This window comes from Protomyctophum bolini (assembly GCF_963924005.1).
Source record: "Protomyctophum bolini genome assembly, chromosome: 18".
In the NCBI taxonomy this organism is placed as follows: Eukaryota; Metazoa; Chordata; class Actinopteri; order Myctophiformes; family Myctophidae; genus Protomyctophum; species Protomyctophum bolini.
Genome location: NC_137879.1, coordinates 7,626,685 through 7,654,087, shown reverse-complemented (window position 1 = coordinate 7,654,087; position 27,403 = coordinate 7,626,685). Strand labels below are relative to the sequence as shown.

At 44.6% G+C, this 27,403-nt stretch overlaps 2 protein-coding genes across 4 annotated transcripts in view; one reads left to right on the top strand and one right to left on the bottom strand.

Moving 5' to 3' along the window:
• Positions 1–15,214, top strand: part of entpd1 (ectonucleoside triphosphate diphosphohydrolase 1) — a 58,479-nt gene extending 43,265 nt beyond the window's left edge. For all 3 annotated transcript variants that reach the window (XM_080788611.1, XM_080788609.1, XM_080788610.1), the window contains exons 3-10: positions 34–151; positions 3,326–3,476; positions 6,351–6,510; positions 7,927–8,130; positions 8,643–8,903; positions 10,327–10,440; positions 11,289–11,426; positions 13,802–15,214. In XM_080788611.1, the coding sequence (XP_080644737.1) occupies positions 34–151; positions 3,326–3,476; positions 6,351–6,510; positions 7,927–8,130; positions 8,643–8,903; positions 10,327–10,440; positions 11,289–11,426; positions 13,802–14,008 (1,353 nt within the window). In that variant the 3' untranslated portion in view covers positions 14,009–15,214. The remainder of the gene's footprint in view (positions 1–33; positions 152–3,325; positions 3,477–6,350; positions 6,511–7,926; positions 8,131–8,642; positions 8,904–10,326; positions 10,441–11,288; positions 11,427–13,801) is intronic.
• A 3,009-nt stretch (positions 15,215–18,223) lies between these two features.
• On the bottom strand, positions 18,224–26,396 carry LOC308333393 (potassium channel subfamily K member 1-like). Its single transcript, XM_080789779.1, has 3 exons — positions 25,717–26,396; positions 22,680–23,084; positions 18,224–19,514 (listed from the first exon to the last, which is right to left on the bottom strand). Exons 1-3 carry the CDS (start codon positions 26,060–26,062, stop codon positions 19,123–19,125), a joined length of 1,143 nt encoding a protein of 380 aa, XP_080645905.1. The 5' UTR covers positions 26,063–26,396; the 3' UTR covers positions 18,224–19,122.
• Between the last annotated feature and the right edge of the window lie 1,007 nt (positions 26,397–27,403).

Here is a 27,403-nt window from a genome sequence, read left to right as displayed (position 1 = left end):
ATCTATAGATTAATGTCTCTCCCCCTCTATCAGTATGGGATAGTACTGGATGCCGGCTCCTCCCACACAGCCATGTATATCTACCGGTGGCCAGCGGAGAAGGATAACAACACAGGCCACGTCGAGCAGATTCACTCCTGCAAAGTCAAAGGTACGGCACGTGTGCACTGTGCTGTCTGCTGTACATGTGGAGTTACACAACCACTCTGATACTGTGTAGCAGTGCTTCTCAAACTGGGGTCCGGGGACCCCCAGGGGTCCTTGAGGGAGTTCCAGGGGGTCCCCAGCTAAATGATAGTTTGGAACCAAATGGGCCCTTATGGGTCTAACTCTGAGAGTGTACAAATGGAACCAAATGGACCCTAGATTTGCCATTAAATGAGGGTCCGTAGCCTAATTCATGTCAAACTGGGGGTCCTTGAAATGAAACGGGTTGAGAATCACTGCTAGAGCTGTACAAATATTCTCTCATGGGCGTCCCTGGCATATCTCTTCAAATGGGGGTCCGTGGGCTAATTTTTTGTCAATTTGGGGGTCCTTGACATGAAAAAGTCATACTAGCGTCATGTCCAGGGGGTGTACTTGTACATCAAGCTGCCTCACACTACAGAAACAGGAGATGGGCCCTATGGGCCTCATTGCTCGGCAAGGCTATACTTACTTACTCTCTCACACACACACACACGCACACACACATGGGTAGACATATGGCCTACACTACACATGCACACAGTCAGACTCCCACATGCTTCAGTGAAGTGAACTGATATACCCACTCAGTGCTAATACTTGTTTGCATACTTTTACAGGAGCCATAGAAACATCATAGCAATGCATTTAACTTTGTGTCAGGAGGGAGAAGCTCTCTCCTCTCCTCTCTATGCATCATGATGTCCGCTTATCTAACAAGGCACCATCCGTCCATATGGCCTCCATACTGTATATGTTGCCTTAATCCTTGTGGAATTTACATCTGTACAAAGGTTAAGCTCTTTAAGTGGAATGTACACACACACACACATGCACGCACACAAACGCTAATGCACACGCACACACAAGGACGTGCTTGCACGGCACGCACAGCAGGATGGGTCTGTCGACAATAAAAACCAGCACGTCTCTCCCTGCGGGGTTTTGGCGCTCTCTTTGAACCAGCCATGATGTCTTTGTAGGCAATAATACAGAAACGGGGCTAATTTGGCTGAGAAGCTGCATTCTCTTCTGTACCGTATAATGGCCCATGGGAAGTTATTTGGGGCTTTAGTGGGAGAAGTGCATCATGGTTAAATACTCAAGACGACGATGGCGTGCTGGTTGTAATCAGGACTCTGGTCTGCGGCCTCATGCCGTGTTGCCGTTGGGCAAAATCCACGGGAGGTTATTCGGGGACGTCTAGTGTCTGTCTAGCCAACGAGGCAGAAGTTAAAGGGACACGTACTTCACCCTTTTTGCAAAAACATATATGTTAATGACGTCTAGAAGATTTAGAACACTTTCCTGGGGGTCTTTATGTGTGTAATATGTGGTGTTAGATATTTTAGATTTTAGCATTGAGCCCAGTGTCTCTGATGTGAGACAGGAAAGTGTTCTAAATCGTCTAAACGTCATTAACATATTTGTTTTTGCAAAAACGGTGAGGTGTCAGAGGCAACATTAGCATTCTTCTGTTTTTCACCACTTCTGTTTTCCTAACCCGATGCCCTTCCTGGTTTATCACCCTCCATATCTAAACCATTAAAGGCTGTGTTTGCTAATTGCTTTATGATACACTTTTTACGATGCGATAGTTACTTTATGGTTGCAGGCAAACATGCACATATTGCTTCCGTCCTCACTTACGCCCTATTTTATACCAATAATGACATGTCCCCTATAGTGCTTTGCTCTCTTCTGTTACTTTCACTAATGTACATATAAACTTATATTTATGTGCAGCAGCATATCTTACGACACACTTTACGAATACAGATACTAAATTGTTGGCCCGGCATATTCTGTACATTTCCCCTTTTCTGTTAAGTGGTTTCACCTGCGCTGATGCCAACTTTATGTTCTATCTGCTAAAGTGGTATTAGCTGTACTATCGCCAACTTTATTTTTTTGTATGTATTAATTTTCATTTACATGCAGTTATTATCACTGTTATTGTCTTGATGTTTATTATATTGATTGTGAACTGGTTCCATGTCAACATTATGCATATACCTGTCAGTCAGTGTTCACAGATTCTGCGAGAGAGATAAGCAACCAGCTCTATAAAAAAATAAGCCCAAAAGAAACTACTTTAGGCCACTTTAAACCTATATGCATTAAATTGTATTTTACTTTTTGACACAAATCTGGTATGGGTGTCCCTGGCTCAAAATATTGTTAGGTGGGGGGGTCCGTGGACAAATGCATATTAATCTGGGGAGTCCTTCGCATGAAAATGTTTGAGAACCACGTGCACTGGTATAAACAACATTTAGGAAGCAAGACCAAATAAGCAACAACGCTTTAGAAACAAGCGCCAACTTCAACCTGCAAGGTCGCACCAAATAAGCAACAACACTTTAGAAACAAGCGCCAACTTCAACCTGCAAGGTCGCACCAAATAAGCAACAACACTTTAGAAACAAGCGCCAACTTCAACCTGCAAGGTCGCACCAAATAAGTAACAACACTTTAGAAACAAGCGCCAACTTCAACCTGCAAGGTCGCACCAAATAAGCAACAACACTTTAGAAACAAGCGCCAACTTCAACCTGCAAGGTCGCACCAAATAAGTAACAACACTTTAGAAACAAGCGCCAACTTCAACCTGCAAGGTCGCAACTACCAAGCAACTTTACAGAAAAGTATCTTATAAAAGGCCTCATACAACACTGATACCTATGAGTGGGTGACAAACAACACCCATTTGAATATTGCATATCTCTGCTGTCGGGAGGAAATGTACATTTTTCAGGAAATGAAAAATATACTATATACTAATATTTTTCAGGAAATTAAGAAAACCTTATAATTTTTAAAACAAAGCAATACAGCCTCATCAAAGTTGGTGTTGTGACTTTATATATTGTCAATTACTAATACTTTCATGAGAGGGGGAGAGGTGGTGGAGTTAGTTGCTTTAGCAGACATTTCGAGGGTCCAATGGAGTGAAGAGGTTTTGTCCAAAGCATTTTTTACTACTTTCCATTGGTTCAATATTTTCGAAACAACACAGAGACGTAAAGGGTGTCCAATAGCACTGATTTATGTTCAAAAACCTCAAAAATTGAGCTATGTAGACCACACTAACGTGGTTCCTATACTCTCTCTCTCTCTTTCTCTCTCTCTGCAGGTCCAGGTATCTCCAGCTATGCATCGTCACCGTGGGGAGCAGGCCAGTCTCTGACCGTCTGCATGCAGGAGGCAGTGCAGCTGGTGCCGGGCAGCAGGCACCAGGAGACCCCCCTCTACCTGGGAGCTACCGCTGGCATGAGGCTGCTCAAGTACGCTATACATTATGCATATACCTTACACCAGGAGTCTGCAACAGGGGGTCTACACAATACACATGCACGCGCATGCAGGCTGCACACACACACACACACACACACACACACACACACACACACACTCTCATAACATAACTTTCCAGTAACTAACGCAATAACTCAACTCAAACATAACACCGGCAACAAAAAACGTGACACACAATTTATGACCCTGCAGCAGCATTGACTAACACTATATACTGTAAGAAGAACTCACCCAACCAGGCCCGGCTTGTCCTCACACAGGTGACGGCGCTCAGGGCAATCAGACTCTTATTGGCCTCAGCAGATTGGCTGAGGGGAAATATAGGAACAGGGAAGGGAGGGGCACACTCGACGAGACAGCTACCAGGATTTTAGGCAGTATAGTCATAGCTTTTACGTTACCGATGGTGCCGATGGTATCAGAACAACTCTAAACATTGTTTACACCCCAGAGGAGGCTCAGTGTCTCCCAGTACGTTGGTACAGATACTAAACAGGCCAGACATGTTATCTTATCTGTCCAGGCATGCATATATGCCCCGTGGGCCGACCCTCTGGTGGGCCGGTCTGGGCCAAATGTTTAATTAGTTGTCTGTTTGGTTGTGTATATCATTTATGTTGTACTGTCAATGTGGCGGTGTTAAGGGCTTAACAAGGGCTCAAGTATGTGTATGGACCTCGACCCGAAACGTCAGTAGAGAAAATGTCCAGGCCGTAGTTTTGTCTCAGTGCAGCCCTGTCAGCCTCTATCCCAGTGATTCTCAAATCGTTTAAATTCAAGTATCCCCAGTTTAGAGCGTTAAGACCCACAAGGGTCAATTTGGTTCAAAACTATCTGTAATTGTGCTGGCCGTGTCACGGTAGCAGAAAGTTGAACCCAAATGCAGAGCCAAACACATGAGCAAAATTAAGATATTTATTCACAATATGGTGAATTGGAGATTGTGGAAGCTAGGTTGCATGGAAAACAAACATGGAGGATGACTGCTCTAGCCTATAAGACCATATAGGGATGAGTTATATATCCTTACTTATCTTAATATACGGTAAAACGGTTGTTTGTAAATTGGCAGTCTCTCAGTCATAATTGACATAAAGGCGATGCTACAGTACCATCGCAGTCAGGTACAATCCTTGTATCTGCGTGTTGCATACATTAATAGCCTATCTTACTTTATCGTATGGCAGTGTCTTGTAAAAGTATAGCGGCAGTGGACGATGAATCCGGAAGCACACAATGCAGCCTGTGAGCTTTTCCATGAGCTACGTTTTGAAACCCCACACACCTGACATTTTCTAAAAGCAAAGTGGTTAAGTATATAAATATTCAGTATTAACAAGTAAGAGCTTGTGACTAAATAACTACATTCGATCCATTTTTAATTCAATTTCCTGAAAAATGTACGGTAATGGACAAGATGTACACCACACCGGACATTGGCGATGCACTATATACTGTCTAGCCTCAGTTACATTTGTACTTGAGCTTCTCACTGTGCCAAGTCATGTATGCATGTATTAACTGGCAACTCCCTCATGCAGTAACCCAGCATAGCTGCCACTTTAAGATTTATGGCTATGAGCGCATTGATTTGTATGCGGGAATACATAAATTATTTGTGTGCCGTGTGTGTGAGAAATAGAGAAACGAAAATTTGAAATTAAATTTTTATCCATGTATGGTAGGCTACCTGACGAAGGCCGTTGAGGCCGAAACGTTGTATTTTTTTGTCCACTCTGTTGCCAATAAGTTATTTTGGGTGCTTTTAAAACAGTGTGCAGATCTCCTCTCTCCTTTCTTAGTAATTGTTTGGATCCTGCACCCGTTGCGATTTGTGGATGCGTACAGTGCACCTCTTGATCATTTTGCAGTTAAACTAGAGGCTTTTAGGGTTTTAAGATTGAAAACGGGGGGAAAAACCCCTCAAATAGCATTTATAATCCAATCCAATCCACTTTGTTTATAGAGCACGTTTAAAACAACAGCGCTGCATGGGCCAAAGTGCTGTAGTAGACAAATATAGGGTTAAACAATAGACATGCGGGGGGGGGTGAAACACATAGACACACATGGATAGGACAGGCTGATATGACAGTTAATGGGGAGAGAGATGGAGAGTGACACGCAGCAAAGGCCGTCGGGATCGGGACTCGACGAACCTGCTACGTGCTGTCAGGTTACGCTACAGCGAGGGAATTATTCAGACGTGATTTCAAGGGACATTTCACTGCCGGAAGAAACTGCAGTCACTGAATATTAATTAGTATTTGTAGTAGATTGAAATGTGCACCCTATGGCCAGACAAATAATGAAGTCTGTGTGTTTGACTATATAGGGTTTGACTGGATAGCTGAATTTCCTACAATTACCACAATGCTTTGGTGCACTGACCCTCCTTGTGGAGAGGGGGGAGGCTGCGTGTTTCTTGTGTCCTAAGCGTCATTAAAATAAGATCTGGTTGCAAATGGGGTGAGGTGGCCCTTTAAACATGAACATGGTTTGAGACGCTCTAACATGGGGTGGATCGTTCCACAGTTTGGGTAGAAGATCGTTCCACAGTTTGGGTAGAAGATCGTTCCACAGTTTGGGCGGAAGATCGCTCCACAGTTTGGGTAGAAGATCGTTCCACAGTTTGGGCGGAAGATCGTTCCACAGTTTGGGCGGAAGATCGTTCCACAGTTTTGGCGCTGTAGCGGAAAATGATCGGTCTCCCCTGGTCTTCAGCCTTATATATATGTCTGCCCTCATAAAGTCACCATCCAAAAAAGGTTGATGTCCTCCTCACAAGTATAGTAATGCAAACGTGTGTGTGTGTGTGTGTGTGTGTGTGTGTGTGTGTGCAGCATGGAGAATGCCTCTGCATCAGAGGTGGTGTTCGAGGCGGTGACGGGGGCCCTGCAGACGTTCCCCTTCTCCTACCAGGGAGCTCGCATCCTCAGCGGCCAGGAGGAGGGCGCCTTCGGCTGGGTGACTGTCAACTACCTGGACGACCGCCTCAATCAGGTCTGTGTGTGTGTGTGTGATTATACATGCATGACTGCATGTACTGTATCTTATATTACATAATGTCGGCACTGTAAAAATGGCCCAAAGGTCCATGTGTTACAGGTTTGTGTACATTTTTGCGTGTATAGTGTGTGTGTGTGTCTGCTGCATGTGCAGGTACTTGTCTGCATGTGTGAATGTTCACTTAACTGTGTGCGATTTCATTTTCTTGTGCTGCAGGCTTTCTTGCATACATATGTGCGTGCGTGCGGGTGCGTGCGTGTGGCAACAGTGGCATGCGCAGTTGCGCACACACATTCCTACCTTCAAGGCAAGGCCAGGCTAGCACATTTCAATGAGGCAACTCAATTGTGCTTTACATAAAACATTAAGCAACGCATTAAGGAACACATTATAAAAGGACATTTGAATTCAGTGAAAAGAAGGAAAAGAGATGCAGGACATGTCACAGCAAAGAAACACAATATAAAAGGACATTTTGAATACAGTAAAAAAACTAAAGTAGTAAAAATAAAACGGAGAAATACGAGAGTCAACTTACAGTGCTTACATTACAAAATCTCAACAAAAGGCAGCGGCACTGCCGGTGTATCCTATACTGGCTCACCTCACCTGCCAGTGAGGAGCCCCCACCGGGAGGACGTATAGTGCTACTCCTCCCGCCCAACACTCCCTGCTGACAGCTGCCACCCCTATATAGCCTTGATTGTCACCATTATGACTAGGTCTTGATCCAAGGCTAGTGGAGCTAGCCCGTGGGAGTAGGCCTACATGACATGTAGTGACAGATACGACTCTCTCCGCCCGGCTTCCCTTACCCCGACCACGGGCCAATATGCGTTCAAGCTGCGGTTGTCTGATCGATTTATTTTAGGGAGACCTTGTAAAGACACCATTACAGTAGTAAAGTCCACTGGAGATGAATGCATGGACATATTTGTTTTTAAATCGTGTTGAGACGTGAATCCTGTAATCTGTGATTACACTTCCTCTGCCAACCTGGGAGCGCAGTGGACTGGCCTCATGCTTCCTTCTATGCATGAGGAGTCCAAGCTGCTTCTTTTCACCTGACAGGGGAGAGTTTCCCCGGCCGGACGTAGCACATGGAAGGAACACGTTATTCCGACTATCAGGCGCCCCGGCTGGCCAGGGGAAGGTAGTTTTAGAGACCAGGATTACGGCATGTTTTTGTGAGGGTACCTACCCTAACTGAGAGAACATGCAAACTCCACACAGAAAGGCCCTTTCGCCTGTGATATATTCTTATGGTGATAGTAGGCTCACTAGATTGACTAGGCTGTGCTAATGTGGCTGTTAATATGCAGGCCAACAAAGGTTTTTGTCTTGGCTTGTGGTTTGACCGACTGAAGCCTGAACCCTCTTGCTCTCTTTGGTCTGCTGCGCTGCATGCAGGGCTTGAAGACCACGGGGGCTCTGGACCTGGGCGGAGCCTCCACGCAGATCAGCTTCGTACCCGAGGACTACGACGGCACCGAGTCGCCCAACAACTCTGTGACCTTCCGCCTGTACGGCAACGACTACATCCTGTACACACACAGCTTCCTGTGCTACGGCAAAGACCAGGTGCTCCTGCTGGCGCTGTCGCACCAGACCCAGGTACGGGGCAGTGTTCATTCTGACTAGCTTTGTTTCACTGACGGAAACTAAATAAAAACTAAGCTATGATGACTAAAACTAAGACTAAATATATTGACAATTTTGCCAACAAATAAAACTAGACTAAACCGTCAGGGAGGATCTAGTGGAGGAGAGATCCGGTAGAACTAAAAGTCATTGTATGTTTGGTTGGACTCTGTCGATCTACAAGGTCACAATGTGTTGCAGATATGACACGTTGTGAGCTTGTATAAAATCGTATATGTACGGTGGTGCACAAATTAGACACAATGCTCTATTCTACATCTACAGATATTCAGTCATTTGGACATTACTATTAGGTCTTATCTCGAAGATTAGCAACCTGATATACGTAGCAAAAAAGCACTCAAGAACTGTCAGGATGAGGAATGTGAATACAATTAACCTTTCATTTCATTTAAATTGAAGAGTGTTTGTTCAGTAAAAAGGGTCTCTCCAGCTCTTCGATCTCTCCTCTCTCGTTCCCCCAGGCAGGTCAGGGTGCATTATCGGACCCTTGTTTCCACCCCGGCTACAGCGAGACCAAGAGATACCCCAGCCTCTACGACACCCCGTGCACGTCGAGCCGGAAGCCCCAGATAGACATGCCCGCTGAGTTCAGCCACACGGGAGCGGGAAACTTCGCCCAGTGCCAGGAGAATTTGAAGCACGTGTTCGACTTCTCCAAGTGCGGCTACAGCAAGTGCTCCTTTAACGGTGTCTTCCAGCCACCTTTAAACGGACCCTTTGGGGTGAGTTTTTCTTTTATGGCCCACGACTTTTGTAACCCATTTTTTCACCCGGTGCCATTTGCCTAGCCCTAAGCTGTAATGCTGGGCCACTACTCTCCCTCTGCCAACCTGGGGAGAGCCCCGAACTGAGCTCATGCTTCCTTCAATGCATGAGGAGTGAGCAGGCCTGCTTCTTATCACCTGACAGGTGGGGAGTTTCCCTGGTAGGGCGTAGCGCGGCGTGGAAGGAACACGTTATTCCAACCAGTTCCTTTCCCCTCCATCAGGGAGCCCCGGCTGACCAGGGGGAGGCGGTATAGAGACCAGGATTACTGCATGATTTTTGTCAGGGTACTTCTACCCTAGGGGGACACGGGGAGAACATGCAAACTCCACACAGAAAGGCCCTTTTTTTACAAACCCCACCTATAGGGTATGGGCGCTGATGAGGAGGAAGCACGTCCAAGAGTTCCATTCTTATCCACAGTCACACACAGATGTATCAATCGTTTCCCTTTGTACTGTCGGCCTCTATGCGACCGTACGATCTGGGGGATGTTGTGAACAGTGCACATAAATGGTATTTTAGGCAGCAGACAGTGCCGCTTGTTCACTTCCCCCCCCCCCCCCCCCCTCCCCCCAGCCAGATTTTCCCAAGACCATTCCTGGAATTTGAACTTTCAACCTCAGTCAGTCACAATATGAGCCCTGTCCTGGCCTTTTTCTGTGAAAAACTTAATGGATATACCCACCAGCGAGCGTTAATATAACGCAAATACGGAAACATGTTTTCCAGGAAACATTAGTAATTCCCTCCGTATCCCGGCAGCAACCGGCAGACACCATCCGGATGGGCCGGTGCGCCTGGAAAATAGCCTCATGAATCAAACTATTTCAGTGTTGAATACTACCATACACACATTGGAAACTTTAGTCCTATCTGGGTTACTATGTCTGTGTGTAATGTATGTATGTTACTAGCGCTGGTTCTGTTAAGTGGTGCTTTTCTGTCACTCTTGTCGCATACTAGAGTTGAGAAGCCAAAAGCAGGACAGCAGTTCAAAACACATGGTTGGGGCGTTTTGGAACAGACATCACAAACAAACTGACTGACTCCAAACAATGACCTGACAAGGGCTCACTGACTGCAGGGGAACACGACTAATATAGGCTACACGAGGGCTGATTACAACGAGATCCAGCTGGGGAAAGACATGAACATAGAACCATGAAAACTAGAACGTGAACAAACATAACATAGAAGTACTATAAGACTGGTAAAGGCTGTGACTTTACTCTCTCTCTCCAGTGTTTTGTGATGCGTTTTGTTCTGTATACTGAGCAGCAGCACTTTGGTTGTGCTCTCTCTCTCTCTCTCTCTCTCTCTCTCTCTCTCTCTCTCTCTCTCTCTCTCTGTACGTCTCTCTCTCCTGGCTGCATGCAGGCCTTCTCCGCCTACTACTTTGTGATGAACTTCCTCAACCTGACCGATACCTCTGTCCCTCTGGACACCGTCAAGAAGGCGCTGACGCGCTACTGTGCTACGCCTTGGGACCAGGTTGGAACATTTGTTTTTCACACACAGGCACACGCGCACACACACACACACACACACACACACACACACAGTTTAACAATGTATTTATGTCCACACACGGGGAAAGCATTCAGGAACACAAATATTCTAGGTGTAGTAAAAGGTTACATTCACAAACTCATGGATATGTCCTAATGACACACATGTCACTCAGCACGCACGCACGCACGCACAAAACGTTGCCTCATTTTCATCCAGCACATCTATAGCCTACTGTATCACTGGTTCTCAACGTAGGTTCTCAACGTAGGTTCCCGGGACCCCCAAGGGTCCTTGAGGATTTGGAGTTTACTCTGAGAGTTCAATTTGCAATTGAACTCCCTCAGAGCCCCTCAGAGCCATTGGACGAGGCCAATTATATTAAGCAGTAGAAGAGTCGGAATAGATTCACAGTAAGAAAGAAATAGCCAGCACTCCGAAGTCCTAAAGTGTATTGATACCCGCTGAAGAAGGCTTGACGCCGGAACGTGTCCGTGTCGGTTTGTGCTGCATTATGAATTAAAAAAGTACCAGAGGGACTTTGGAGTGCTGGTAATTTCTTTCGGCCAATTAAGCAGTCCGAGAAAAGATTGTTCGTTTACTAGTTACTACTGAAAGCATTTAGACTACGGTAGCTCAATGTGAAAGTGGAAATTGTGCATATATTATATATACAAGATACTTGACAAAAGACAGAAAAGCTAAATGTTTTTACCTCGAAAGCAGCACACGGTCAGCCAGACATCAGCACAGCAGGTCAGCAGGTGACCTAATGCATTCTGGGAATCACTGCCGTACATTCATGTTAATCTGCTGTGTGTTAATTACAGGTAAAAGCGGAGCACCCGGACATCAAAGTGAAGTATCTGGCCGAGTACTGTTTCTCGGGGACGTACATCCTGACGCTGTTGACCAACGGATATAACTTCACCGAGGACAGCTACCGAGATATTAAATTCATCAAGCAGGTCAGTACGGTAGATATAACTTCACTGAGGACATAATGCTAGAGATATTAAATTAATCAAGCAGGTCAGTAGATCACAGACTGCTCATATCCGCTCTCGACGCCCGCCCTGGGTTATTATTTCCTGTTTCCTGACCTTTGAACCTGTGTGTGTGTGTGTGTGTGTGTGTGTGTGTGTGTGTGTGTGTGTGTGTGTGTGTGTGTGTGTGTGTGTGTGTGTGACAAACAAACGTATCTATACCACCACCTCTGACCGCTCTGGTGCCTTGTCCAAATAAACGGTTCAGTTAATTAAACAAAAAAGGATGGCCACAAAGGTGACAGGATGCATATGGTTGAGTGAGAGTAGAAATGTAATCCTATATTGGCCTGTGCCCTGTCATGTGGACACACCAGGAGACGTCTCGGTAGGAACGTTCTTTCTCCAAGTGACTCAACTGAAGCACGACTTTGATAATGTCCAGACATGGTCAGCCATGTTAGGAAGCTAGAGAGGGAGGAGTTCAATAAGACATAAAGGTTTTAGGACGCCTTCCATCATCTTGTCATTCTGTTTAGTCTTCTTGCATAGTCGGATGATCAGATCATCAAGGCTGTTATTTGTTGGAGACGTGGTCTCAACTGGCAATAAACTACTACTCGATAAAAAATAAATTACTATCGTAGAGTAATAGCGCTCCGAATTCTACTTAAGTATGTGCAATGAAGTACCTTAATGGTTGTAATCAGTTTAAGGTGTACCTTCAATATAAGAGTCAGAAACGGCACAATTAAGCTAAAGTGGTTCAGTGGTAATGAGTGGCTTAATTGCTTTTTTTAAATGAGTCATTTCAGAGTTGGGAAGCTTCGAATGCTTACCAAGGATTCAAGTCAAAGTGACACAGACACAAGTGCAGGCCCAGGGTTGCTTCAACATCCAGTAATTACAGGGAAATGTACAGTAGTCGAAAATGGAGGCACTTACTGGAAGTGCAGCGCTCACCTTGATGACACGCCAGAATACGGACGCAAGGTTGAAAGAGGAGGTTGCAACAGTATGATGTAACACTGACTGCAAGGTCATGGTGTAGTATTATTACACAGGGTTCCCACGGTCAATTTGAGGTCAATCCCAGCCCTGGAAAAGGTTTGAAATGTATCCAAGGGTCCTGGAATTCATCAAGGCTCCTGTACAAATACAAATGCATGGCTATGCATTATTTTTTGCCTAGGATAAGTCGTTATTATTCGCCTCACGACGTGCTGCAGCGTGATCCTATGCCCTAGGACAGGTGGTGTAGCAAAACATTTGGCACAATTTGGAATATAATTATACAATTCTATGCCTTAGAATTATACAATTCTATGCCTTAGAATTATACAATTCTATGCCTTAGAATTATACAATTCTATGCCTTATTGTTGCTACACTGCCTGTCTTTGGGCATTGCACATAAGAGTAAAGAGACTCATTATCGTGCCGAATGATTGTTATATAGGCCTGGAAATTTCGTTACATATTCAGGAAAAGTTTTGGAAATTCATTGGTAAAAGTGTGTGTGTGTGTGTATATATATATATATATACACACACACAGTATGTCACACTTTGCCCTATAGTGTGGGTAGTGTTTGCTGAAAATATAAGGCACATGTAGGAAGAACAGCCAAAAGTTGGAGAAAACTGTCAGACAGAGACCTTGGATGCAGAGAAGTCTGTTCTTTATTCACCTTTTCACAGACCAATAAAACTGAACGAAGGTATTTACAGTCAACTGGGCAGGTTGGCCCTAGGTCCTCACACCTCTGCAGTCCTGCTTTGACTGCCTGGCAGTGGGAAGTCTCCCTACTTATATAGGCTAAGCCCCTCCCACGGACCATACCAACCCTAAATTGCTTCCACAATTACCCCAGTTCTACTTCTCAATGTCCAGAGACATCACATTTCACGTACAAATGTTACAAAATATTCAACCCATTATCTACAAGTACATAATATACACTGATAAATACTCTTAACAAACGCTCACACTGTTCCCCACACATGTTCCCCACACCCCACAGCTGGTAGTTGCTCCCTACAATGGAGTCAACCAATTATCAATCAACTTGAATCAAGCATCAAACAATATATATATATATATATATAATATATATATATAAAGTCCAACAAATGTAACTCTCTGCAACATACTTTGGGGAAAAAAAGAAATTCTCCTGAATTCTACCTTCCGGAATGGCATGAAAAGGAGTGTGGCATTTGCATTTCTTTCACCATAAATGCTGCATTGGTGGTCTGGAAAGGGTTGTTTAACAGACTGAAGCCCCCTGTGATCTCTATGTGTGCATGTCCCTGCTTCCTCCAATCACTGGTGTTTAAAACCCGTGTGTTTTTCAGATCCGAGGCAGCGACGCCGGCTGGACCCTGGGCTACATGCTGAACCTGACCAACATGATCCCGGCCGAGGCTCCGGACACGCCGCCGCTGCCCTACTCCGGCTACGTGTCCGTGGTCACCCTGATGTCACTGCTCATCTTCGCCGTCCTCGTCATCAGCATGCGCCCCTTCTGGCCCCGCTGCTCCAAACAGCCGCACATCATATGAACGTTCACACGGCATGGGACGGAATGCGTGGTTCTTGCAGCAGTGGTTCTCAAACATTTTAATTTTTTCCCCCTCCCCTCCCCCCAAGGACCCCCCCATAGGTCTGAGTGTACAAATCAACTCTGTCTCACCCCCAAAAGGCATAGTAGTGACTTTTGACTTCTTTACAAATGTGACCAAACTGTCAAATGGTGACTTGAGGGGGGGGGGGGGCACAAATAAGTCACAATGTTGACTTTTTGGGGAATATAAGTTACGATGCTGTGTACCTATAACGGGACATGGCTCGCACGGTGCCGAGCCGGGCTCAATATTGCTTGTGGGGAGTGAGACAGTGTTGTACGCTCTCAGAGTTACAGGCCTGTAAAGGGTCCATTTGGAAACCCTGAGGGACCCCAACTTAAGAACCAACCACCGGTCGGTCTGCAGGATGGGGCCAGTGTGCAATGTGACTCAATGTACAGGTGTGTGTGTGCGTGTGTGTGTGTGTGCGTACGCGTGTTGAGTGTGTGTTAGGGCTGGGCGACATGGACAAAATCAAATATCACTATCTTTTTTTTATCAAATACCTCGATGTCGATATTGTGACGATAACATCAATCTTTTAAAATTTTCAAAACAATGTTCAAAAATATTAAAAGAGACAAGATCAACAAGCTCATAATTGCATCGTGACGCATTGTGAGATTGATTGGCAATTTTTTTTGCTATTGCTGAACATTTTTTGACCAGTTTTGAAACTAGCTTAACCACTTAAACCCTTAGTGGACTGGAGTCCAACAGGGCTGTATGCTAGGTCCGTCCTCTACTTTCGTTCCTTCATCAACACCAAATCTCGTCGCCAAAAATAGCCGATCTGCAAGCTCACAACAACAACGTATCAGATGTTTTCCCACAGGGTTCATGCGGTCAAGGTGGTTAAACTCAGGAAAAGACGATGCTTATCGGCCGTATCCACAGAGAACGCCTGATGAGCGTAGGGGTGCAGCTTTGGATGTCATGTCAATAAGAGTACCGAAATCCTGACGTTAGTCTTGTATCAAGACTAATCTGATAGTCTGTGTCTGGCAGAAAACAGTAACGGCAACGTTAGTGCTTTCTCGCCAGTCAGTATGACGCTTCATATCCATACAGTATTATTTTTTGAACACATTTCTTATATGAGGCGATATTAAACACGTCTATGGGTATTCAGAATGGGGGGGGGGGGGGAATCATGATCCAGGTAGGAATGGATGCATGAATTACGTCAGACTTCGGCGCAGCTCTATAGCGTTCATGGCACATGCAGTGTTTATTAACATAGGTTATCGGTTCAAACCGACCAACCACAGCTGTGCTTGAATGTCCTGATAGATTGTTATTAGTACAACTAGCTTCAGCTGAAACGATGTAATCATGGACTCTCTCATGGTAAATAACCGGCTTGTCAGACCCAGCCAGGATGATCAAAAGAGCAGCGCTTTTCCGCTCCTCTCCTAAAGTAAAACAAACTATAGGTCCGCTTGATGCACCCATAGGGCTCGGGCACGCGGAAGAGTCTTAACCGTTATAGAAATGCATGGCAGACTGGCACTGCCCAACTCAAGAAGGCACTCTTTGTGGACACGGCCCCTTATGTCATGTATCATTCACAATATTATACGATATCCAAATTCCCAACCGATATCTAGTCTCATATCACTATATCAATATATACTGTATTGTCTAGCCCTAGTGTTAGTGTGTAAAGAACTTTGTGGGACAGTGTGTGTGATCATACGGGTGCATGTATGTGTGCATGTGCATGTACTGTACAGTATGTGTGTGTGTGCGAGAGTGTGTGTGCGCGCATGTGTTTGTGTGTACCCACTTGTGTCTATGCGTGTGTGTGTGTGTGTGTGTGTGTGTGTGTGTGTGTGTGTGTGTATAATTTGTCTTGAAATTCTGTGAATATGCTGTTAATAAATTACTCTTGTTTATATAAAGATGCTGTTGAATGGTTTGGTGTATTGTTTGCACTGAAAGCAAACGTGTCCGGTTATGAATTGCTCTGGTCACGCTAGGTCAGGAAGCCAGGATTTATTTACATTTGTTCAGGGAAATACTTTAACTCTAATGGTAGTCTTAGTCCAATGTTGTTTATACACACACTTCAAAGATTATGAAACTACCATTTGTACTGTACTTTGTGCATATTGGCCATGTAAAAAAATGGCACCGCCCAAACTTTAAAACAGCTAGATTCTATGAAAACACAGAGATTGTCATATCTCTGGCCAAAATAGATTTTGTCCGGTTTTTGTTTTCAAGCAGGTTTATCCACTGATTCAGTGGTTTACTATGCTATGACCCACATGCGTTCACAAAGGGGGCTTTCACAGGGAGGCCAGTTGGGAAAATGTAAAAATTAAGTGAAATTAAATTAACCCATTATGCCTGGAGGCCGATTCAAAAAAATGTCTGAAACAGTTTTCAGAGAAACGGATGTTGCTATAATCAGGGTTCTCAAACTTCTTCATTTGAAGGTTTTATTTAAATATTACAAAAGTTGTAAGGTAAAAATATATATTAAATATATATTAAAAGATTTGCACCAAAAATAGCAAATCTACAAGCTCATTAGAGTGGTATATGGTATGTGGCTTGTATATGTTATTTTTCAATATCCAAAGTATAAAATGCTTTTTAGCTAAAAAGTTAAATAGACACAGATGGGTAAATTGGATTATTGTGGCAGATTATTGTCAGACATGCTCATAAATAGCATGTCTGACAGTTTACAATACATGTGTTCTGTTTTTCTTTAAGCCATGTTGCATTATGCAGCCAGAGGCTATGGATATTTGGCATGGAAAAGTGTCTGAAGTCAAATATAACCTCAAAACAATGAGGTTTATTTTTTTACATTTTCATTCTCTGACTGAATTCCTTCACTAATTAAGAGTCTTCTTAGGAAAATCAATCATGTGTGTGTTTACTACCGCTAAAAACGCTCCCTATATAAATATATTATCTGTGGCTAAATAAAACAAAACGACACACAATGAAAGTGCTGCCCTCTAGTGGTCAAATAGATCATACCCAACACCCAGTCAAGAGCTTATGGATGCAGAAAAGCCAATCTCTGGTATACACTGACAGTGTATAAATCAAACCCAGGAAACAAAGAGCCAGGGCGCGGTCACACCTCACTTTTATTCCACTTATGAGGGCGGATTCTACCCTTGCATTTCAATGGGAATGGAGCGTCATTTTGCAGAAATCCGCTCCATTCCCATTGAAACTGGCAGAATCCACCCTCATAGGTAGAATAAAAGTGTGTGTGTGTGACCGTGCCCTTAAAACAACCTGTTTTTGTTTTCCCTTTTGCCATCCCTTGGAAATCCACACTCACCCACTATTAGACGAGGAGACCTGCTGCAGGCCTATTTCCATCTCAGGCACTTTGTGAGGCCGACGTGGGCCAAGAGGGACATTTTCCTATGCAAAATGCCCTTGTAGATAACGGCACAGGAAGTCTTCACAGGCCAAAAGGAGAACACTCTGTGCCACTTTGGGATACAGTTTTTTTTGTTTCATGACGTTGCCAGGATGTGCCGAGTCCTGGGGGTTTCCCTTCTGTTTGGGACGGGACCGCGGCCCTTCCTCTTGTGATGCAGATTACAGGGTCTTTTTACAGGGCAGGGGAGTGGACGGACGGACGGGAGGAGGAACCGGAGAACGCCGGTTAATCAGCGCCATCCAGAGAGAGAGAGAGAGGGAAAGAGAGAGCCAGCGGGGCGGCGGCCCCTTTCACTGCAATGTCTGTTAGTGTTGGCACAGGTGTATGGAGGCTCTAAAGTGCTCTTTAAAGGGCCTCGAGGTGACTCAGTGAGTGCATGCTGGCCTGTGCTGTCACTGTATGATGACACATAGACACATGAAAGCCCGGTTAGATTTCCTCGCGCACCGGCGGTGTCGCGCGCCAAAAATAACCGAAAAATTAAGAGTACAATGCATGCTCAAACATACACACAAACGTGTAGATCAAATCAAGAATACCGGTAGTTCTCTGCCAGTGTTGGTCAGTAACTAGTTACTAAATAATACTGTACTCTATTACTTTCTCCAGTGACTAGGACCTACTGTATTACAACTGCCCAAACTATACTATATTGCAATAATTCGTTAGTATGTTAAGTAACTTACTACTTATATTAAGTTACAATTAAATAGATTCGTTTTTATTTGTGCCTATAATTTGGACTCCTAGAAGGAGGTTGCGACATGTGAAAAATAAAAGATCTACAAGCTATCAACATGTTGCGATGTCACACATTGATGGCTTGCAGATCTGTTCTTTTTGAGCAACACAACGTAATGTGTACGACTGTATGTAGCACACATAACGGAAAAGTACTTTGGTAATATACTGTAATATGTAATGCAACTAGTTATTCCTGATACCAAGTAAATAATGTATTATTATTAGTTACTTTTAAAAGGAGTAATAACTATAAGTATAAGTAGTAACGCATTACACTTCCTTAGTAAGTTCCTTAGTCTACTCAGCAGACATCAGAACAGTCCCTCTGACCAGTATATGACCATCACCAGAGACCAGACAGGCAGGGGCTGAAATTCTCTAAAAAAAGGGCACTTTTAGCCAAAATTTGCTAAAATAGTAAATCTACAAGCTCACAATGCGTTGCGCTGCGACACACTGACAGCTAGTAGATAAGCTATTTTCGGGGCGCGGCCTGCTCTCTTTGAGCTATTGAATAGCTATAGCTATTTTGAATATTAAAAGGGCTGGCATTATAAGCTTCTGCCAAACACACCTTATACATTGTATAAGATGTGTTTGTTTTAAATGACCAATAAACTTGAACTTAAAAGGCGTACGACATTGGATTTCTACACAAATTCTCTCAATGCAAAATGCTGCGTTCGAGTTCCGGAGAATTTGGGAAAAAGGCAATTCTTGGATAAGGCATATGGACATAGGGGGGGATTTGCCTTTCTTTCACCAGAGTAAAATGCTTGCATTCATGGTCTGTATTTTTTTACAGACGGGTAAAAAGGGCAGGGGGCTTACAGTAAGTCTGTGTGTGCAGAACGTGACTGCATGGCCATCACATCACAGCACACACTCAGCTCAGCTTGCCGTTGGCCGTGGAAGCGGTCGACATGTACGCCGTCGTGGGGAAGGCCTTGTCGTCGCTCTCCTGCTGCCGCAGGGAGGCGGCCTGCTGGGACACGGACGAGATGACCGGCGTGTGGGCGTGGTGGTCGCCGCCCCTGGGGACGTACACGGACGAGGTGACCGGCGTGTGGGCGTGTTGATGATCCGGGGGTCCGTCGCTGTCGTCGTCGTCCTCGTCGTCAGCCACGTGCTCGTGCTCCACGATGGTGGCGGTCTCCGAGTGCAGCTCCCTGGTGCTCTTTTCCCGGTAGAACCTCCGCCGCAGGCTCTTCATCTGGGGCAGCTCGCAGCAGGTCTCCAGCACCACCAGCATGCACACCAGGCCCACCAGGAGGTAGACTGGAGGAGGAGGAGGAGGAACGGGAAATCCAATGAAGAACAGGTTTGGATGAGAGGGAGACAACTCCACTTACAGTAACACTTTAAGCCAGTGGTTGTTAACCCTTTTCATATGAAGGACCATTATTTATTTGGCATTTGAGCCACGGACCACCATTTGATGAGATTTAGCCTCTCAGACCCACAACCTTTGTTATCGTTGCATAAGATTTTGTCCACAATTCCATGCTGTATTGCAGATGTTTAACAATAATTTAACTGTTGAGAGCCTTTTACGAGTTAAAGATCTACAAAGGTCCTTACCAACTCTCCATCATTAAGCTGGGGACCACCTGGAACCCCCTCAAGAGGACCACTGGTGGTCCCCAGACCACTGGTTGAAAACCACTGCTTATATCAAAATCATGGGGCCCTATTTTGATGATCTATGGCACATGGTATAGCACATGGTCTAAAGCTGTGCCAACTCCAACTTTGTTATAGCTAGACGGCGCAAAATGCAGGAGCAAAGTACCGCATAAGGTTGCATTCTGTTCCTGCGTTTTGGGCATAACATAAATTAAGAACAATCAAGTAAGACTGTAGTCTCGCCTTCCCTTTACAAGCTAGCTGCTGCTGCATTGTAGTGCATCGTTATTAAATGACAGTATCATTGGGAAGTTGGAGGAGACACAAAAACGACACAACGTCGTTGCACGATCCGTTAATTATTAAACCAGACCAACCTCCGTGGCTGTGCTATATTTTGGGCATGCAGTCTAGTTAGTTAGAGGACATTACTGTAATGTCTCCTCATTTATGTCCAAGAGTCAGCCCAAGAGACGGTTGATATCTTGACACATGAGCTTAATAACAACACAGCTCATTCTCTCAGTCTCTTCATTTAAATCAGTTTCTCTCAAGGTCAGTTTTTGGGGACTACCAGTGGGTTCAAATCGAGTCTATAACTCTCACAGTTAAATACACACTGAGGATTTAATGTTTGGGGCATGCTTTCAAAATATATAATAATGCACATTCAGTCATTTCATTCGGTTTTACTTTAACAGCCTAATAAGTTCAGAAAATCACTTTAGCCACTTAAACCCCACGTCCGCATTGTGTGCGTAAAATAGCAGACCGACAAAATAAACTAACATGACTAATGTCTGTGCTCTTATGGTCACGACTCAGCATATCATGGTCAGCATATCACATTGGTCAGTATATCATGGTCAGTATCATGGTAGTATCAGTTCAACCTTGTGTTCAGTCTGGACGGAATTTGATTGCAGTCAGTGTGAACTCTTCCAGAACCTGTCTATATGGGTCAATCCATGATCTAATGCGCGCTCTTTAAATAGCAGGGAAGCACTGCACTGCTGGGGGACTGTGCAAGACAGTTGGATCAGGCCAGAGCTCTTTTAATAATGATGCACAATCACTTTCTGACTTTTCTCACTCCACCCAAGATCGCTATCTCGGCTGCCAACAGTGTGGCAGACCACGGTCAACACGCCCATGGAGCTGCACAGGTGAGCGCACGTACATTTGGTTACATTGATTTTGATAACATAGGCATAGCTTCAATAGTGTATTTCACTGGTTTTAATCATTTAATCACTTAAACCCTTGACCCGAGTCCATCAGGTCCATCAGTGTTATTGTGGTGAAAGCTGACTATAAAGTGAATGGCAGATCGATTGGCAAAGTGAGTGACAAAGTGAATCTAACGTCGTTTAAAAGTAATTTAATGCAATATAGGACTTTTCTGTTTGGATGTATGGGCTGTCAAGGCCAGAAAGTAGTTCTCAGTAGGCATTCCCGCTTATAACTTCCGGGTACGATGAGGATACCCTCTATAGTCGATATACATCACCACCGTCAATATCAATCAAATCTAAATATCACAATAATATTGTATGGTAAATGATATCCATTACTAATAATGCCTTCATCTAGAGTGCTTTACCACGTGTGCTTTGAATTCACGCAGCAGTCAGCGGCAGGTATGGTCAGTGCTGGAGGCAACCATGCAAGGAACCACACTCATCGGAAGCAGTTCACTGACTCGCTCGGTTGATGTTTCGCGACAGCCGAAGCCAGGAAGAGCAGTCACTGTACCTCATGGGCCACAGCCGCGCCATGTCGATATCATATTGTCTCTGTCGGGTGGAAACATCATTTAACCCATTCTGACCGGGCACCCATTTTGGTGTTGGCATCATGTTATGCTTTACCTATTGAAAAATAGCAGATCTACAAGCTCATATCGCGCCACCGAGTGGCGCGATACGAGCTTGTAGGTCTGCTATTTTTGAAAAATTCGAAGAACGACTGACATTTTTAGAATCTGATCTCAGGTCAGAATGGGTTAATCAGACCCAGTGTGTGTCCAGTGGAAACCTCGTATGAATCTGATCTCAGGTCAGAATGGGTTAAGTAGCAGATCGACAAGCTCAAAACACGTAGCTTCACGCCACATTTCAAGCTTGTAGATCTGCTACTGTTGATGCTCAAAGTCAAGTCAAACTCATGGATTTGTCACACACACGTTACCGCAGCGAAATTTGTTCTCCGCATTTGACCCATCTCTTGGAGCGGTGAGCTGCAGCCGTGCCTCGGAAATCATTTGATTAGTTGATTTGACCCCCGAATCCAACGAGTGCCAAGCAGGGAAGAATTGGGTCCCATTTTTACGGTCTTTGGTATGACCCGGCCGGGGATCGAATGCCGATCTCCCAGTTTCAGGGCGGACACTGTCTCTAACCACAAGGCCACTGTATGCTTTTGTGTGACGCTGTGGTGTGACCAAGTAGGGCATTCATTTTACAAAAAGAAAAGTTAAAAAAAACCCCACACAAACGGTTTCAGAATATAAGAGATAAGAGGTTTCTCTCCGACAGCCCAGTCTAAATCGCTGCAGAAGAAGTCTTCTTGAACGACATGTAAATAAAAACGCTCAGTGAACACTCATGAACACACCTGTGATGCCCAGCCTGTAGAGCAGTGGGTGGGGGTTGTGCTAACGCTCACCTGTGATGCCCAGCCTGTAGAGCAGCGGGTGGGGGTTGTGCTCACCTGTGATGCACAGCCTGTAGAGCAGTAGTGGGTGGGGGTTGTGCTAACGCTCACCTGTGATGCCCAGCCTGTAGAGCAGTGGGTGGGGGTTGTGCTAACGCTCACCTGTGATGCCCAGCCTGTAGAGCAGCGGGTGGGGGTTGTGCTCCCTGCTGTGGGTCTCTCCGGGGACGTAGTCCCCCAGGCCGATGGTGGTCAGCGAGATGAAGCAGAAGTACAGGGCCTCCAGGAAGCTCCAGTCCTTCTCCATGGTCATGAAGATCCCGGCGGGGATGAAGAGGAAGAACGTGGCCATGACGGAGGCCAGGCAGACGGCGTGGGCGACGGCCAGGCGTGGGCGGGCCACGCCGTACCGGCGGTGGAGGTAGGACACCGGGCGGCGCGTGGCGTGCATCATGATCCGCTGCACCACGGCCGAGAGGAACAGCAGCGTCATGGGGATGCCCAGGAGGCTGTAGAGGATGCAGAAGGCCTTGCCTCCGTCGGAGAGGGGCACGCTGTGGCCGTAACCTACGGGAAACACACACGGCATAATGTCACGGAGGTCGTCAGATTATATTACTGTAGAATAGAACCAAAAAATATAAATCGCCAACGTGGATCCAAATCACAAAAAAGCCAAAAGCTTGTTTCCATTGTGGTCCACTCCAACACTAACTGTCTGTACTGTAAATACAACAAGTCAATTCTCACACTCTTTGAATTGATTTTTATTTTTTTACTTTTCTCAACAGTGCTTAAAGTTGCAATACTTATTTTAATGAATATAGACATTACCGGTAGTTTAACCAATCTGTATCTGCCTGGTTGCAATCCAGGGTCCACTCAGGGTCCCATTTCCAACATCCCATTATTCCGACCGTTAGTTTAGTGTGAGGTTATGGATATGGTTAGTAATGGGGCCAGCCAGACACCCAGACCAATGGGACGTTGGAATAAAGACATGATAACACCTTCAAATTCTAGGCAATCTCCATAACATGTAAATTAAGGATAGCAGCGTATAGAGCCTGTAATAAATAATGACATGATAGTACAGAGCTGTGTTGGAGGTGTGGCCATCAACGCATGCACGCACACACACGCACACACACACACACACACACACACACACACACACACACACACACACACACACACACACACACACACGCACGCACACAACAACTCACCCATTCAAGGGAAGCATATTGGATTACTGCATTAGAGACTCTCACACTGTTGGGAATTATGCGAGACCTGGATCTCAGGGTCTTGCTGTACAAAGCCAACCCGCTGGCAAATCCCTCAATAGAGTTCAGTCAGACAAACTCTTAGTGTCTGAGTGAATTTGAGTGAGTGAATTTAGAATATATATTTATTCAGCATAATTGAGCATAGATATATGAAGCATAGATTGGCGTCAGGGCTCTGTCCCTATTCATTCCCTGTAACATTTTAGTTAGGTTACACACACACACACACACACACTGTGTATTTTGGTAGAAATATATTTTTGATAATGTGTACTGTACATGGTTGCATGGGTGGTTTCAAATGGGTAAGGCATGGTGTGGATGTGGAAGCTGCCATATAGCTTTGCTCCCTGGTCAATGTTCAAATTTGCTTGTTCAAATACATTTCATTTCCAAGTTGTCTCAAGCCAGTTGGTGTTTTTAAAGTTAGTAACTTCACTTTCACGCCATTTCTTCTTCTTATATTATTTGTGTATTATTATTATTAATCATTTCCTAGACGTTTTTTTGGTCATCACTGAATTGGTGTGTCTTGGAATTGTTTAAATAACTAGAGCGGGCACTGGCCTACTTTGGAACGATGCAAGTTGGAAATGAACGCCCCACCCAGTTATTATGTATGGGGATTTTGAGTGACGAAAAACGCATGATTCCATAGTTAACTACTACGACCTTCGGTCGCAATTCGACAGAAATGGAGACAGCACATGGTACAGTCAGACATTTGAGCTAAAAGGATAACACAAAGGGTCCTGGGGACTGGTTTCCATTGTGGTCCCATGTCATACCTTTACTAATAGCCTAGGGCCCTAGGTCTTATGTTATTAAGTGTATCCTGTCCTTTGATATTTGAGGCTGTCAGGTTTGGCCACACCTCAGCTTGTGCTGCTGTCACCACTGCGGTTGAATCAATAGAACCACATTGAAGCTTTTGAATATTGTAACCAGGAAAACAAGGGGGGGGGAATGATTAAATTGTTTTATTGTGCCGTACAATTAGAAACAAATTTAAGTTACCCCATGTATGTGTTCTTTACATAACTAGTAGCCTATACAGTTATGTAACTGAAGAACTCAACAGGTAGAATAGCTATTGTGATATAGCCCTGGTATTCCGGATCTGAAGAAATGTTACGGAAACAAAACATGGGATTTCTTGACTTTTTGAATGAGCAACTGGGCCTATATAAACGTTGATCTGTTGGTTATAATAAAAGAACCACTAGTGGCCAATATTGACATTAATAGTCTTAATTATAGTAAGGCAAGGCAAGTTTATTTCACAACAAGGCAATTCAAGGTGCTTAAAACGTCAAGCAAATAAGGAAACACAATAAAATGGCATTAGTATAGCCCACACAGTACATTCCTCAGCGTTAACCAATCAATTACATTTGGCTACATTAATTCAGTGGTGGAAGTAAAAGTAGGCCTATCTAGGCTACTGCAATGTAGAAACAAGTAAAAGTCAGGTAATCAACATTTACAATGTACAGTAAGTACATTTACAGTAAAAGTACAATTTACTGTACAGTACAGTACAGTAAAAGTACAAAAGTACTGCCATCAAAATACTTAAAATAGGCCTACAAAAGTAAAAGTACTCATTATGCAGAATGTTGGAAGGTATCAATAAGTGTACTGTATTAAAATCTTTTGAAAATAGCCAATCAATCAGCTATTTTTAGATGGGGCTGAAGTGGTGTATGTTTTGTAATAATAATCAAAATATACTAAAGTAGCAACAAAGTAACTGAAAAGTGTCAGTAGAATGGGCTTCTTGAGTAAATGTAGGCCTACTTAGTTAATTTCCACCTCTGGTGTAAATCATTTAATACGTGTCCATTTGGTTACATGTGATGTGATGTGAATCATGTGTTCAGAGTTTACTTTAATTTTTAATTCACCTGTGGTGGTCAGCACGGTGCTGGTGAAGAACAGCGAGGACACGAAGTCCCAGTTGGCCTTGGTGTCGTTGTCCAGCACGGACACCCCGTAGTTGCTGGCCTCCAGGGCGCGGGTCAGCAGCTCGTCCAGGCGCTCCTCGGACACGCAGCCGTTGTCCTGGAGGAAGTCCCGGCGCACGGCGTCCATCTGCCGGCGGAGCTCCATCTCGTAGGGCAGCTCCACGGCGGAGAAGACGCCGGCGCCCACCAGCAGGTACAGCGCGTAGCCGCAGAGCAGCAGCAGGAAGCTCAGCGCGCTCCGGTGGCGCTCCAGGAACCGAGCGCACCGACCTTCACCGACCCGCATCCCTCCCGACGGTGCAGGGACACACTGGACACTGGACGCGTTCTTCGGGGAAACCGAATGGAGAAACGCCGCTAGAAATCCGAAAAACGCGCTCGGTGTGTGGGAACCAATCTGAAATCTAAACTCTTTCTCGCTAGACTGTGTCTGTGATATAATGATCGCACTCTGAATAGGTTCTTTGATAAATATAATTCACTCAGACAGTCAGTGATGTGATGATGGTGACTTGTGTGTTTTGTTCTTGTGTTTATTTCCTGTTGTCATGACCCTTCTTCTTCCAGTAGGAGTTGTTGTTGTCTGCGTGTTTCCTTCCATGATATTCCCCTCCTCTCTCTCTTCCTCATTCCACTCGGGTGCTCCTCTGGGAGGTCGAACAACAGGTAATGGACTGGTTGAGTCACCTTGGCAGGGAGGTGCGGTAGGTAGCGATAGGCTGGCTGCTACTGTGTGTGCGTGCGTGCATGTGTACGTGTGTCACACGAACAACCAGTTTGACATGTTTTGTTTAGAGTCACGACAAAGGATTTGACGGATTTATTTACACACAGGTTTTGTTTAGTCATGACAAAGGATTTGACCGATTTATTTACACAAACCAAGATTTCTTCTGAAAATGAATAGCTTGAGTCAGCCTGTAAAATATGTATATACGGTACCATATAGAGTAGGCTAGTATACAATGTTGATTAATTGAACATGGTGGACCCTCTTGTAAACAAGTGTAATGCTTAATTGGGGTCGTCCACTCAGTTAACAGTCTTTGTATTGAGTTTTTGCTTGAAATGTACTGTAATTCTGCAAACTGTTAATAAATATTTAAATCAATCAATCAAACATGAGTTCATTAAAAACCAATGTTTCTATAAACCCAGTAACCCACACTAAATTAGAGGGTATTAAATAAATCAACAGCTGTGTGCATTAGCTGTCCATGACTCCATGTAGCCATGCTACCACCAGAGAGAGACAGAGGATAACTTTACTATCACTGTTTTTCGTTTTTCTTTCTTTGATCTCCATCAAGGCCATGCACTAATCCTTGTGTCACTTGTAATAGACAGTGAGTGTGCCAGTGGTGGGAAGCAAATAGTTACAGTGGTTCCCAAACCTTTTCATGTCAAGGACCCCCAAAATTGACACTAATTAGCCCGCGGACCCCCCATTTGAAAAGATATGCCAAGGACCCCCATAAGAGAAGATTTTCACTCTAGCAGTGATTCTCAACCCGTTTATATAATGTCAAGGACCCCCAGTTTGACTTGCATTAGTCTACAGACCCCCCATTTAATGGCATTTCTATCTCTGGAAGAACCCCCCAATTTATATTGTAAAATCAATGTT